We start from the raw sequence: 13,349 nt of genomic DNA on the forward strand, positions 1-13,349 counted from the left end.
ACCAGGGATCAAACGGACATCTTGCACTAGGGTCAAACAGGATACAAGTAGACCACCGAGGCGGTCTGTGACGGTTCATTCAGTGAATTTGGAATTAAAGCATTGTTAAAGAATTGAATTTTCTGATTTAGTGTGTTGATGGTAAGTATCATGTATTTATCAAAGTTGTACAAAAAATCGAACATGTAAACATGTAAACATGTTGAGGATGATGTGAAGACATAATTGATTATGGTTATTTCACAAGGTCAAAACTGTGAATTTCAAATGGACATTTCAATTGAAAAATCATAAGAACGCAACATACAACCCAAATGCAAATCATTATATAGGTATTAAGTTCTGTGTTGATAGTTGCAATGTTGAGATGGCTGAAATAAAGTAACCTGAATGTGATCTGCTCTGTGTTTGGGTTGTTGTCTCTTTGACACATGCCCTGGTTCTGTTTTAAATGCTATTAATACAAAAAGATGACTGGTTCAAAATAAATGTGTAACCCTTGACAAAAGCAATCTCAAAATATTATCAAACATAAAACAAAATGTCCACCTTTTAAATTTAAAATTAAAACAACTCTGTCTTAGTCGAACCTAAATGTTGTACAAACAAGAATGAATGTCTTGTCATGCTAAGCATACCCTTACTCGTAATTCAAAGTTTTGGCAAACAGGTATTACATGTATGTGTCTGACAGACCCGAAAAGTGCGAACATATTCAAACTCATCACTCTGTATAGCAGCTTCCAAATATGCAGTAATTCTGTTCAGTATTTTCTGAGAAAACTGTGACAAAAATATTTGTTGGGAGAAAAGACAGATCGACAGACGAGGTTATTTTCAGAGTGGGTAATTTTCTAAGGATAATATAGGAAGATTTTGAAAATAAAAACATACACTGAGAGAAAATGAAATGACAAACAGTTTTGTTTTCAAAGAACCACTAATTCATAGTACACAAATTGAAAGATTCTGTGGTGTAATTTTCTGGAAAAAAAGGACAATAATTGAAAGAGGGACAACAGACAGAAAGCAAGCAACTACTAAAGATCGAAAGAGAGCTGACAAAAATAAAAGAAAACAAGATCAAAAGTAATAAATTCCTTTTTTTATTTCATATTTTTTTTAATATAACAAATTAAAAATAGTTTTAGTTCCTGATAAATCAAAATAATAATATAAAATGCTTTTATAATTCATATTCTATATCTGCAGAACCCATTTTAAAGTCCAAGAAGGTGTTCATAATATTTGCACAAACATTGAAAATAGTTTAAAAAAGATATTTTAAATAAATATAACAAAGGCTTTTAAAAATTTTGTCTAGCTTTCTGCGTACACAATTTGTATTAAACTTTGTTTTAGATAGTAGTAGACCTAGAGGCTTCATACTTTGTATACAGATTTTCACGGTTCATTTGGCAATAATAAATTTTTATTGTTTGGTCTGGTTCTTGTTTAATATATGCAATAGGTTAACTAAAGTTGGTGTATGCACTGATTGTATGGTGAACATGTCTGTATGGCTTGGTTTATCTTACCTTGACCTCTGTTTAATGGTCCATTGGTCAATGTTAAGCTTTCCAGCTGGTTTAGTCAATTTATCAGATACAGCAATAAGGTTAACTATATTTTATGTTAGGAATCATTGTAAGGTGTACAATTCTGTTTTGCTTGGTTTATCTGACCTTGACCTCATTTTCATAGATCATCTATGAAAATGAGCTCAAGTTTATATATGTGATACTTGTAGAACATGTTTGTCTCTAGAACATAAAATTAATCATGAAGCAGGCAATACATTTCAGTTTGTGCACTCTTGTTTAAATTATTCCAATTATAATAAGGAAATGTTATTTTATAAACATTCCAAAAACCTGATTTGGCTTCAAATGAGGTAGCAATGATTATTTTATAATAAAATGTGTTTTCATAAATAGATGTTCTTTAATTTACAGAAAACATACAAGACATAGCATATGTCATATGTAAAACAAGCGGTTTTGTTTTTAATGAATTCCCCAAAAAAAGTAAAGATTGATGTATACGTCAATGAGACAGCAACAAGGATCTGGAAATGTTTCACGCCATTTGGGTCATTTTGGGATGACTTGAAAGTTGGGGTCCTTTTTAGTAAACTGTTGAATTCATACCAGATTCACAACATCAACAAAGTTGTGTTGACAGTTCATCCCATTTACTTCATGCAAGTCTTTATCGTTTTTCTTAAAACATTCAAGAAATATTAATGAAATGTAGCAGTTTAAAGTTTTAGTGATTTTAATGACTTTAAACTGTGAAATGGATCAGAAATCCAACACACAACTTTCAAGTCTGAAAAACAAAATAAAAACAGGAAGTTTCAAGGTTAAAGTCTACCCGTTTCAAGTTAAAAGGATGCTCCTTTAATTTGGATGTAATCATTTTGCATTTTACAACTAAATACTAGTGTCTTTTCTGGTGAAGACATTTGCACACATTCATATTACACAAAACACTATTTTTTCTATGTAATTAAATAAAGTTTAAAAATTGGAATTAAGTCATTGCCTTTGCTTAAAAATTATTAAATACTGAGATAACTTGTCATAAAATAGAATTTCTTTACACTGTCATACATATATATCACCATATAAAACTTTTACAACATCCTGTCTTCATGTATATCCCCAATAAGGGCCTTACAACACCCTTCTGTATACCATTTGAACAAAAAAATGTCTTTTTTAACAATATGCAAATTGTATAAATAATCATAGCAAAAAAAAACTATTCAAATTAGAAAATCTCATAGGTATTAATATACAAAAATTCACAACACTTGATAATATTTGATTTTTTTGCATTAAATAGATAAAATAAAACACAAGGAAACCCATAAATCTTAGTAACATACATAGGCATTGAAAAATCCAAGCCCTCAGACAGAAGACTCAACTATTTTTTACATTATTCCATACATTTATCGTGTAAATTCATACTTTTCTGAAGATTGGAAACAAAGAAACTAAACTCTCTGTAAAAAGGGTAAAAGAAGTTTTATATACTATATTTTCAAGTGTTTTAAGAATTTCATTTAAATACTGAACTTTATTGATAAGTTTAGGAATTATATATAAAGGTTATATTCCATATGCTATATAAACTTATAAAAACGATATGTGTTCAATACAAAATATTTCCTATGACATGCACTGCATATTAAGCAATGAAATAATGGTCCTGATTTAATTTAAATTAGGATAAATTTAACATCATTATTTTTATCCACATATGAGAAATATTTGTATAAGTATTTCTGCGTAAATTTGACATGACTATACAAACAAATATCATATTACACATCATCAACATTGTAAGCAATATAATATTCTTCACAAAAACGACATTAATATCACAGTTATATTGTAAAAGAATTAAAAATTACACTTATCACAAAACAATTGGCCATCTCAGAATCTAAAGAACTATGGGTAATTTTATTGGTCGTACCCCAAAATGAAAATAATGTCATGTCATTGGTTGGATTCAAATTGTTTAGGACATTTGTGGCCAATCACAACACTTTGGGGTACACTTTTGAAAATATTACCCAGAATGCATAAGATTCTGAAACGGCGAATTTAAAACCTGGCAAATTATCGGTCAATACAACATATCTACAACAGTAGATCAGTTTGTTAAACATTACAAAGAAAGACCAAAATATACACAAATCTATACTAAAATGTACTTTTAAAGTACAATTATGGTTGAGGCATATACATACTATAGATTTCACCAATAAATGCATACTTATTTCTAAATATTCCATTACTTCAACTCTAACATTTGAAACCAAACACAACATTTATCTTTGTTATAACATTCATTCCCAAGGGGTGGTGGTCTCAACATACAAATTTTAGTACAGCCATTTGGCTGGGGTTTAATCCTCCCTTTCATATTTTGATTTTTTGGGTTTTCTTTGGTTCCTTGAGGCAGGTCATGTGAATGATTTCTCACTAACAACCTAGTCATTTATCATGAATTTGAAATGGAAAACCCCATATCAATTAAAATAATAACATAATAAATCTCATGTCTATTTGTTCGCTATTACTGGACAAAGGCTCTGGTTTGATGTCACAAAGGAAAAGTCATAGCAATAAGACGTAAATAGTTCTAGTGTTGCAGATTTCTGAATAGTGATAAGGTCTTTTTAAGCTATGTTATGTCACAAGGTTGTATATGTCATGATGAAGTCTATATGAAGGCCCAAGAATAAATGTACTGCATATATAAAAATGATGTCTATACAAAAATGACATTCAAATTTTTTTCTTTTAAGTCATAATTTAAAAAACAAAAATGATAGTATCAGCTGATAAAAACTATTTAAGAATATGCGATTATCACATAATTTTATCATATATTATATTTTATACATCACAACAATATATATATACATATATATATTACTTGACTTGAAATAAAATAAAATCTGTCACTGTGTGTACATGTCTTCAGAGTACTATCAAAATTTCAACTAATTTCAATGTGAATATAGAACACCATGTTATTGTATGTATGAATATAGATTCCTCCTTTAATCCTGGCACCCCTGAAGAGCTGCAGGTGTACAGTGGAATCTGTGTAAACTGCTTTTCAGGATTAATAGAGATGTTTCATTAATTAATTAAATAACAACCCAAGGATGATCCACAACCCAACATCAAAAGACAATAATTAAACAGTATTCTAATATTTGCATGTCCATTAAAAAATAAGAATAGTTACTTGATACATAATTCATGTTCAAAATGCAAATTATATCATTTATTACATATATGATTTATTTTCCATTCCCAAATCTGAATTATTGGGATATCCATGCTGTGGCTGACCTCCGTTAGAAACCACTGAATGATATGACGGAGGTTGTTCTGTAGGAGCTGTTGGAACAGTGTACTCAGCACTTTGATTTTGAGGATAATACATAAGATTTCCCTGATTATGTATTGATGATTGCTGCTGAAATGAGGGTCTTTCTGATACACTTTGATTTTGTGATCTAAATGCTGGATTGTCATGAGCATTTGTCCGTTGTGTAGCTGTTGGTTCTGTTGAGAAAGATGGCCTTCCATTGGATGAGGAGTTACTGGATTTGGCTCTGATATGTCTAATGACAAAAAAGGCAATGATGACAACCACCAATACACCAATGACAATGCCAGCTATAGATCCACCACTTATGCCTCCTTCATCATCAGTTTTACAGTTATCTTAAAAAACAAATATAACAAGAATCAATGGCCCTGCTTTTTTGAGACATTTAAAATATATATGTTGGTGTTAAGTTATCTATTTGACATTTTTTTTGTATTACATAGAATGGTAAATATAACTTACACAGTCCACTTACACAGATCTGACTGGATCAATCAAGGGGAGGTAAGTTGAATTTATAGGATGATTGACCAATATTGAAAATCCTGTTGATGTGGACATAAAATGTATTATAGTGGACATCAATCCATGTCACATTACTCTTTCATTTGAAACTTATTTTTTTCTGTTTTCTGTTGTAGTTCCCCTGCCAGATGAAATTCATGAATTGATGAACCATCATGAACTGTTCATGAATGTCCATAAACAGTGCATGATTGTTCACAAGAAGTTCATAAAGTTAGTTCATGAATTTAGTTCATGAAGTTCATAAAATGCAGTTCATGAATATTTTCTGAACTTTAATGAACTGTTAGTCAGTTCATAATGTTCATAAATTGTTCATAACAGATGTTCATGAACATTTTATGAACTTTTAGTGAATCAATTAATTCATAAAGTTCATAAATCAATTCATAACAGTTTCATGAACATTTTATGAACTTTTATGAAACAATAAATTTATCAACTTTGAAAAACTTATTTTCAATTATGACTTACAAAATTCAACTCAGATTTCTTTTTTGTTTCAGGCCTGAGGGGCATATCTCAGGGTTCTCACTAACTTGTATGCAAATTTGTCTGTCATACAAAAAGTTCCCATAAAATTTGACATCCATATCATGATATCACGATTACAAAAATTTGAGGTCACAATTAAAAGTGATTGGTGCATGACCTCAAAAGGTTATTCGGAGACAGATCTTACGATCATTTTGAGACAACATTCACTTAAATAGCAAAAGTATAAATTCATGTATGTTTATTAAAATAGCAATAAAAATATAGATGGTCATTGTTGCCGTGCTGGGACTCCCAATGACCAAACATTATCACCTTCAAAAATACTTCCTGAGAACCCTGATGTCTCTTTAGTGTATTATTTGTAGTATTATAAATACATTTTTTATAATTTATTAATTTATTTCAGTTGACTTGGTGTGGGGTTTGACAAAAAAAAGCAGCTTCATATGTTCATACATGTACATTATCTCCAGCCCCCCCCTCCCCCTTTCCCTCTATAATAGTGAACATCTTATCAAGCAAATTGATATCTTTTTAAAGGGAAATTCAACATCAGGTGAAAATTGTTTAAAAGCCTAAAAAGGACAACTTTAATACTTGAAATTGAAATTGAATACATATGACTTGTATACGAAATAAAGCAAAATTATGTCAATAAAAATGTATTCTCTTTACATTTGACAACAGAAATTAGCACAGCAGTTTTTTCCTTCTTCACACTACGACAGCAGAAGTACATTTTGAGAATCATACAAAATTTGGGACTACAAACTTTTTAAGCTCTGTAACTTACTTTGAGATGTTTCTCATGATTCGTTTTTACTATGGTAAACTGCCAAATTATCATTTCTTTCTTCCAAAGATGTAATTTCTGACTGTTTCTCCAAGTTCAAACATGTGCCTTTCTTAATCATCATACAGCACATTCAAGGAATTGTATATTTAAAAGGAATGGAAACGCGGCTCGAGATCAATCGGGATACCCGCAAAGCACCCGCAGAGCTATAATCCATGTCTGTCTCAGTCGGAAGTATGATGAATAATATAAAGAATCATAAAGAATCATGACGGAGGTCCATTTCCTGTCATATAGATCGGTCTTTTAATTCACGGGGTCATCTTGCTTGAGAAGATAAAAAGGAAAGAGAAACCCAAAATCAAGAATAAACTTTTATTCCATGAAAAAGGTAAGGCCCTAGGTATCATTTTAATGCCTCATCAAACATATGTTTGTAATATTGTATTATGTAAATTCTCATTAAAATAGACCTTGGTCTTGAAACTTGAGCGAGTTTCATCCGAATTACAAAACAAAAAATACTGTGTTTTGATTTTTTTCTAAAAGCTCGACAAATACGAAGTGCAAAACAAAACAGTTGATATCATTATGAAGCTGAAACCTTATTCTATCATTTTGCCCTTTTTTTAAGTTTCTGGTAAAATTTCTGAATTTTCTACGATTTTTCGAAATTTCAGTTTCGAATTTCATTATTCTGTCAAAATATGTCTATCAATCTGGGAGTGTACTACGATTTCTTTTAAATATTGGAAAGTAGAAAGAACAAAGTGAGAAAATGAGATATCATTTTAAAGAAGGAATATTTTCCTACAGTTTGGTCTAAATTACGAATGCTAAATGTAATTGGTACAATGTAAATGATTTTATTTCGAAACATGTTGAAAATTTGAAGTAGTGCGTCAATAAATACATCGACAATTTGTATTTTGGTAAGGGTTAAATAACTACTTGAAATAGATGTGACATTGACATACAACTTAAAAGCTTAATCTTTTTTCTATCACATAGTGTTGGTTTTATGGAAATGGTGATAAAAACGAATTTGCTATGATTTTTCAAACTCCATGTTTATAGTTCACATTGACGCCATTATGATCAGTCAAGTTCCACACCAAAGAAGTCGGAAATTACAGGCAAGAAATGTATATAAGACTTCCGATTGGGATTGATTGTGCCGTTTTATACACGATTTTAATAATTTATTTTTTTTGTCAAATACTATTTTTATACTTAATCGTTATTTGGTATTGCAGTTTGCCATTATTAAGCTTTGCAGCAAATTACCACAAGCTTAAAAGCAAAACAGTTCCTTCCTTTTTTCTAGAAGAGCAGTAGTCTAGAGGTCGCAAAATATTCCTTCGGTGTTAAAATAAATAATATGCGAATGTCGGAATGTTTTAACTGTTTCTAACTTAAAAAAATTATTGCTCCACGGCATAATTTAGCATTTATTAACAGGTGAGCTCGGCGTGATTTCTTTTTGACACCTTAAATCAGGGACAGCCTATAGTTAATATACACTGTTCCTGCTTAAATATATATACGACAAAAATTAACTTATCAATGACACATGATAGCTTATACCTGCAAATTGGATATCCCATACCGGTGTTTATTATAACACCTATTATCTAAGTTCTTTTATCTAGACAAAATACTACATCTGTTCACGTACTTCTTCCTTTATACTTTTCTATACCAGTCATATTCCAAAATTGAAAAGTTATTTTTTAACTTTTTGCATTACCTTAAATCTTTTTAAAAACTGGTACAGTGTCAGATTTCATCTATTAATTGATCTGAATTGTTGCATACCTTCGTGAAATATCAAGAACAGGTACAAGAAAAAAATGTTTTTCAGAAGTAACTTTGTTTAAGGTTGTATTTTTTGTTTATTTCATTTAAGGAATTGTATATCTAAATAGACAATTCCTTGTTTTATTTCATGATTAAATGACCAAGTTCGATAACTACTGCCAGATAAGTAATGAGCCAGTTCGAGCGACGGGATGTAATTAACACACCACCCAAATTAGAGATGCATCATACAATTTTCTTTGAAGTCGGCCGCGTTTCCATTCCTTTTAAATATACAATTCCTTGGCACATTGAAGAACTTGAAAAAATCACAGATTAACATGAATAATGACAATTCATTCCTCCCCAGACATTGCAGACCAGTGTCAATAATTATCAACATTAGTGAAATACGTTTTACAGTGTAAAACACTTAAATGACTTTGACAAATGTTTACCATTTTTACAAAGCATTTAAGTGACTTGGATCAGAAATGCATTTCATATGGATTAGAAAAATGCGTGAATGACTGGGAATAGAAAAACGTCATAAATTACGTCAGCAAAATTGTGATTTGACGCTTAAAATACAAATGAAGATGTTTTATGAGCAGTGAATTAATCTAGCCGTCACATAAAGTAGATTTGTTATCAGATAAGTATATTAGAAATATTTTTGAAATTTTCTTTGCTAGATAACTTTTTGTTGAAGCATTATGAAATGGCTTTCATTTGAGCATATCAACACCAGAAAGTGGCCTTTAATTTGACAGTATTGGATTAATTTCAAATCAGGATTAACTGATAGATTTGTTCAAAGTATAAAAAGATGAAAGATATTTTATTTCCAGATAAAGATAATTAATAATGCTTCTGAGACTCTTGGGGAAATTAAATTGAAGATTGAAGAAATTAAGGGGGGGGGGGGGGGGGGGGTTAAATTATTTCAAATGTCCTGAAATAATATACATGTTAATCTTAATCTATTGAAAATTTGTAATCTTAATAGATAAAAAACAACATTTATTAAATTAAAAGTAATTATACTTGTTAGAATCTGTTAAGTGTTTATTTTAACAAAATATCAAGGACTATTGATTCTTTGTGTAGTGATTTTTAATTTTGCAGGGGGAAACTGGTGCATTTATTGATTAATTAAAAGATCTGTTCCTATAACTGTGAAGAATTTCAAGCAGACTGAGAACAAGATGTTATTCAGCATTTCTAGTTGGAAGTCCTCAGCCATCTGATACAGCAATTCTAATTACAGAAAGGAAGAGAAAATTACTTATGATCTACACATCATTATCTAACACAAAGTTTTATGTATTCAGTTTATGTGATAGGTCCACAGTCAGACACATGTTTTACCCTGCATATCCATAGTTCAAAAGTTGTATTGGAGCTATCCATCATCATTTTATGGTTAAATGTTTAAGTCAACAATTGCTTCACCCATGAGAGGCTGTGATCATTCTAATGTGTTCTTGTAGTAATTTGGACTTTGCTATTGCCCAGTTGATATTACTTTTAATACATATATATATTGAAGAATAATTCATACATCTTTTTATTTATCATCATAGTATTAAATGTTTAAATTCTATTTACAGTTTACAGTTGTCTATTTAATCTTTATTTTGTCTTAAAATACTGACTGCATTCATGATATTAATCTGCTCATGAACTATTCATGAACAGAGTTGGTTCATGAACATTCAAGAAATACTGTTAATAATTTCATGAACTTTAAATGAACAGTTCATGAACTACAAGTGGACAAACAATGTTCATGAATTAAATTACTGATGAACAGTTCATGAACACAGTAGTTCATGTGTTCATGAATGATTCATGGACTGGTATTGTTCATGAACAAATTCATGAAACATTCATAAAAAAATCATGAACTGTAAATGAACAAGACATGAACTACAAATGGACAAGCATGTTCATGAACTATTAGATTATGAATAATTCATGAATAGAAAGAGTTCATGAACTTTGAAATCATGAACTATTCATGAATAATAAAAGTTCAAGAACTATTTTGTTCATGAACATTTATGAACTAAAGAGTTCATGAACACTTTCTGTTCATGAATAGTTCATTATTCACTGGTTCATGAACATGCTTGTCCATTTGTAGTTCATGTCTTGTTCATTAAATGTTCATGAATCTTTTATGAACAATTCATGAATTGTGTTCATGAATCATTCATGAATCATTCATGAACATTCATGAACCATTCATCATCATTTCGCAGGGGCTGCATGTTAAATTTCTATGAATACTTTTCAAATCTTGAAATTCTTATTTTTTCTAATTTTAAAAGGTTGTTGAAGCCCATTGTTGTTACATATTTTTCATTACCACTACATTATTTCAGTCAATATCAACTTTTTGTTGCTGTGTCTGTTTATAGAATAAAAAGTTTGATAAAAACTGTTCGCTAATGAAACATAGAATTATGATCCCAACAAACTTATTCTATTTAATTAAACATGCAATAGGTAGACAATAAATATATCAAGTGTGATGCCATATTTATCCACTCGAGACAGTAAATTTTTTAAATTTAAAACGTGAGGCTCACTGAGCTTTTTAAATATTTAAAATTTAACTGTCGAGAGTGGATAAATATCGTATTGCACGAGATTTGGTGGTGGAATCTGTTTCTCTAATTATTTTTAGATCATATGCAGACAAGTTTAATCCTTCTTTTTGAATGATCTGCAAAAAGATTTGTTCTTTCTATGTGACGTCATCAGGCATGGTCGCCTTTTTTCATGACATCACAATGGGAATTTCAGAGGAAAGCAAGAAAATATGACATCATAATTGAGTATTGACCAATGAACAACTGAGATCAAACAAACCACACGTTGATTAAAAAAAAAATAATCAACAGGTCAGGAAAAGGATAAATCAGGTTAGAATTAGAGAAACATGTCTACCTTTTTTATAAAGTGTTATAAAAACAAAATCGTCAATTGCATATTAAATTACATGTATTGTCAATTAGCGTGTTGAGACAGCTATAAATCCTAGAGGCAATTTTTGACAGGTGTGAAAAGTTTCCACATAACAAACAATATTACCTCCAACACAGTTTTTATATGGGTCTTTAGATCCAACTTGTCCAAAGTAGCAGACACTCTGTAAGGCACAATATGGCTGTTGTAGTTCCTGGTCATTGGAATCCCTAACACACCAACTACATCCAGCCACTCCAAAACAATCCCTATAAGGAATAGAAACAAACATTTAATGACATAACAAATTCAGGCCAAGGTGTACTCTGTTTCAAAGTGTCTGCAAGAGCTTTAAATTGTGTCATGAATCAACATTCAATATTCCCTTCTTTTCAAAGTATGAACAAAACAAACAAAAATAGATACTATAAAATCTGTATTTATATCATGGAAGCATGTCACAATATCATAAATCAAAAACAAAAGTATGACTTATATATCAACAGTTGGATGCCAAAAAAATGAAACATGTTTTAAAATGTAATTTATTCATTTAAGGTTATACTTAAAGTTACTAGTATTTACATCTGTCTCTTATCAAGACTCATTTCTTAAAACAGACATAATGAAAGAACAGCTTTCTAATGTCACCAGCATTACACATATTTGATCTGTCAAAGGGCAATAACTCCTAATATTTTTTTTGTGTTTTAAAATTTTTAATAAATATATACCTTTCTATAAATGAAGGCATGCAATGTGATCCCTAACAATGATATTTTCAATATAATTACATTTCAAAGAGACATAACTCTTATCCTGTTGCTTTTCCCAATGAATATAAACATATAAAAATTTCAGTACCTCCAAATGACAAATTTAGTATGAAGATTCCTTTTTACCCTATCCCAATGGCTAATTATACCAGTAAAGATATTGGAATTACTGTAGAGTACAGAAAAACTTCAAATGATTAGCCATTTTTGAGAGAAAACTTACGATTTCTGTGTTCTTGTGGAGCATTTAGGATCAAAGCAAAATTGAAGATTTTTAATCTTTTCTTCATCATTCAGATTTTCTGTCTGAAGTTCTGGGTCTCTAGGACTACATGTTTGTGCAGCATCACTGTGAAAAAGCATGTTCAATATAGGGGTTGCTAAATACAGATATACATATACAGTCAACCTTTGTTTAAATAAAAGAAGAATACGTCTGAGGACATGAATGCTCCACTCAAGCTTGCTTATACTATGTGAGAAAACTTATAAGGTAAAGTGTGAAAACAAAATATCTACAATTTTCCAAGTTGTAAATGAGCATAACTCTAGAACAGTAAATATGACCTCTGTCTGACAGTTTAGATTTTTTAGTATTGTGTACGAGTTTCATAAAATTTGGATAAGGAACACTCAATTTAAGAGTATGGAAATGAAAATGGGAAGGAAGGAGGGACAGACAGACATACAGAAAGATGGTCCGACAGTCATGGGTAACACTTAAGCCCACTTCACTTAGCGACTAAACAACACATTAATTCACAAATAAGTGTAGAACATGAGTTAATTATCAGTGTTGTTCAGTCAGTCATGTGTTGAATATTTTTCAATTTTAAATTCTTGGAGAAGTTATACTGTTTACAACATCTCATAGGCAATCAGTCTACATCTCTTTATCTGATATTCATCACAACAAAGTTTCAAACTTAAAAGGAAAAAAGTTGCTAAATTAGAAAAATTTGTATTTAAAAAACCACAGTAAACAAAAAACACTTTTTCAAACGAAAAACCTGGTTCAGCTTAGTGTCCAGTACAGTGTGGGATCAGATCAA

The 13,349-nt window shown here is 30.3% G+C and overlaps 1 protein-coding gene across 1 annotated transcript in view; it reads right to left on the reverse strand.

Annotated features, from left to right (window-relative positions):
• Nucleotides 1-1,085: 1,085 nt before the first annotated feature.
• Nucleotides 1,086-13,349, reverse strand: part of LOC127723607 (VWFA and cache domain-containing protein 1-like) — a 50,044-nt gene continuing 37,780 nt past the window's right edge. Inside the window, exons 18-20 of the mRNA XM_052230300.1 lie at nt 12,521-12,646; nt 11,648-11,790; nt 1,086-5,261 (exon numbers count right to left, since the gene is read on the reverse strand). Of these exons, the coding sequence (XP_052086260.1) occupies nt 4,819-5,261; nt 11,648-11,790; nt 12,521-12,646 (712 nt within the window). The 3' untranslated portion in view covers nt 1,086-4,818. The remainder of the gene's footprint in view (nt 5,262-11,647; nt 11,791-12,520; nt 12,647-13,349) is intronic.

This window comes from Mytilus californianus, unplaced genomic scaffold (genome assembly GCF_021869535.1).
Source record: "Mytilus californianus isolate M0D057914Y unplaced genomic scaffold, xbMytCali1.0.p SCAF_13, whole genome shotgun sequence".
In the NCBI taxonomy this organism is placed as follows: domain Eukaryota; kingdom Metazoa; phylum Mollusca; class Bivalvia; order Mytilida; family Mytilidae; genus Mytilus; species Mytilus californianus.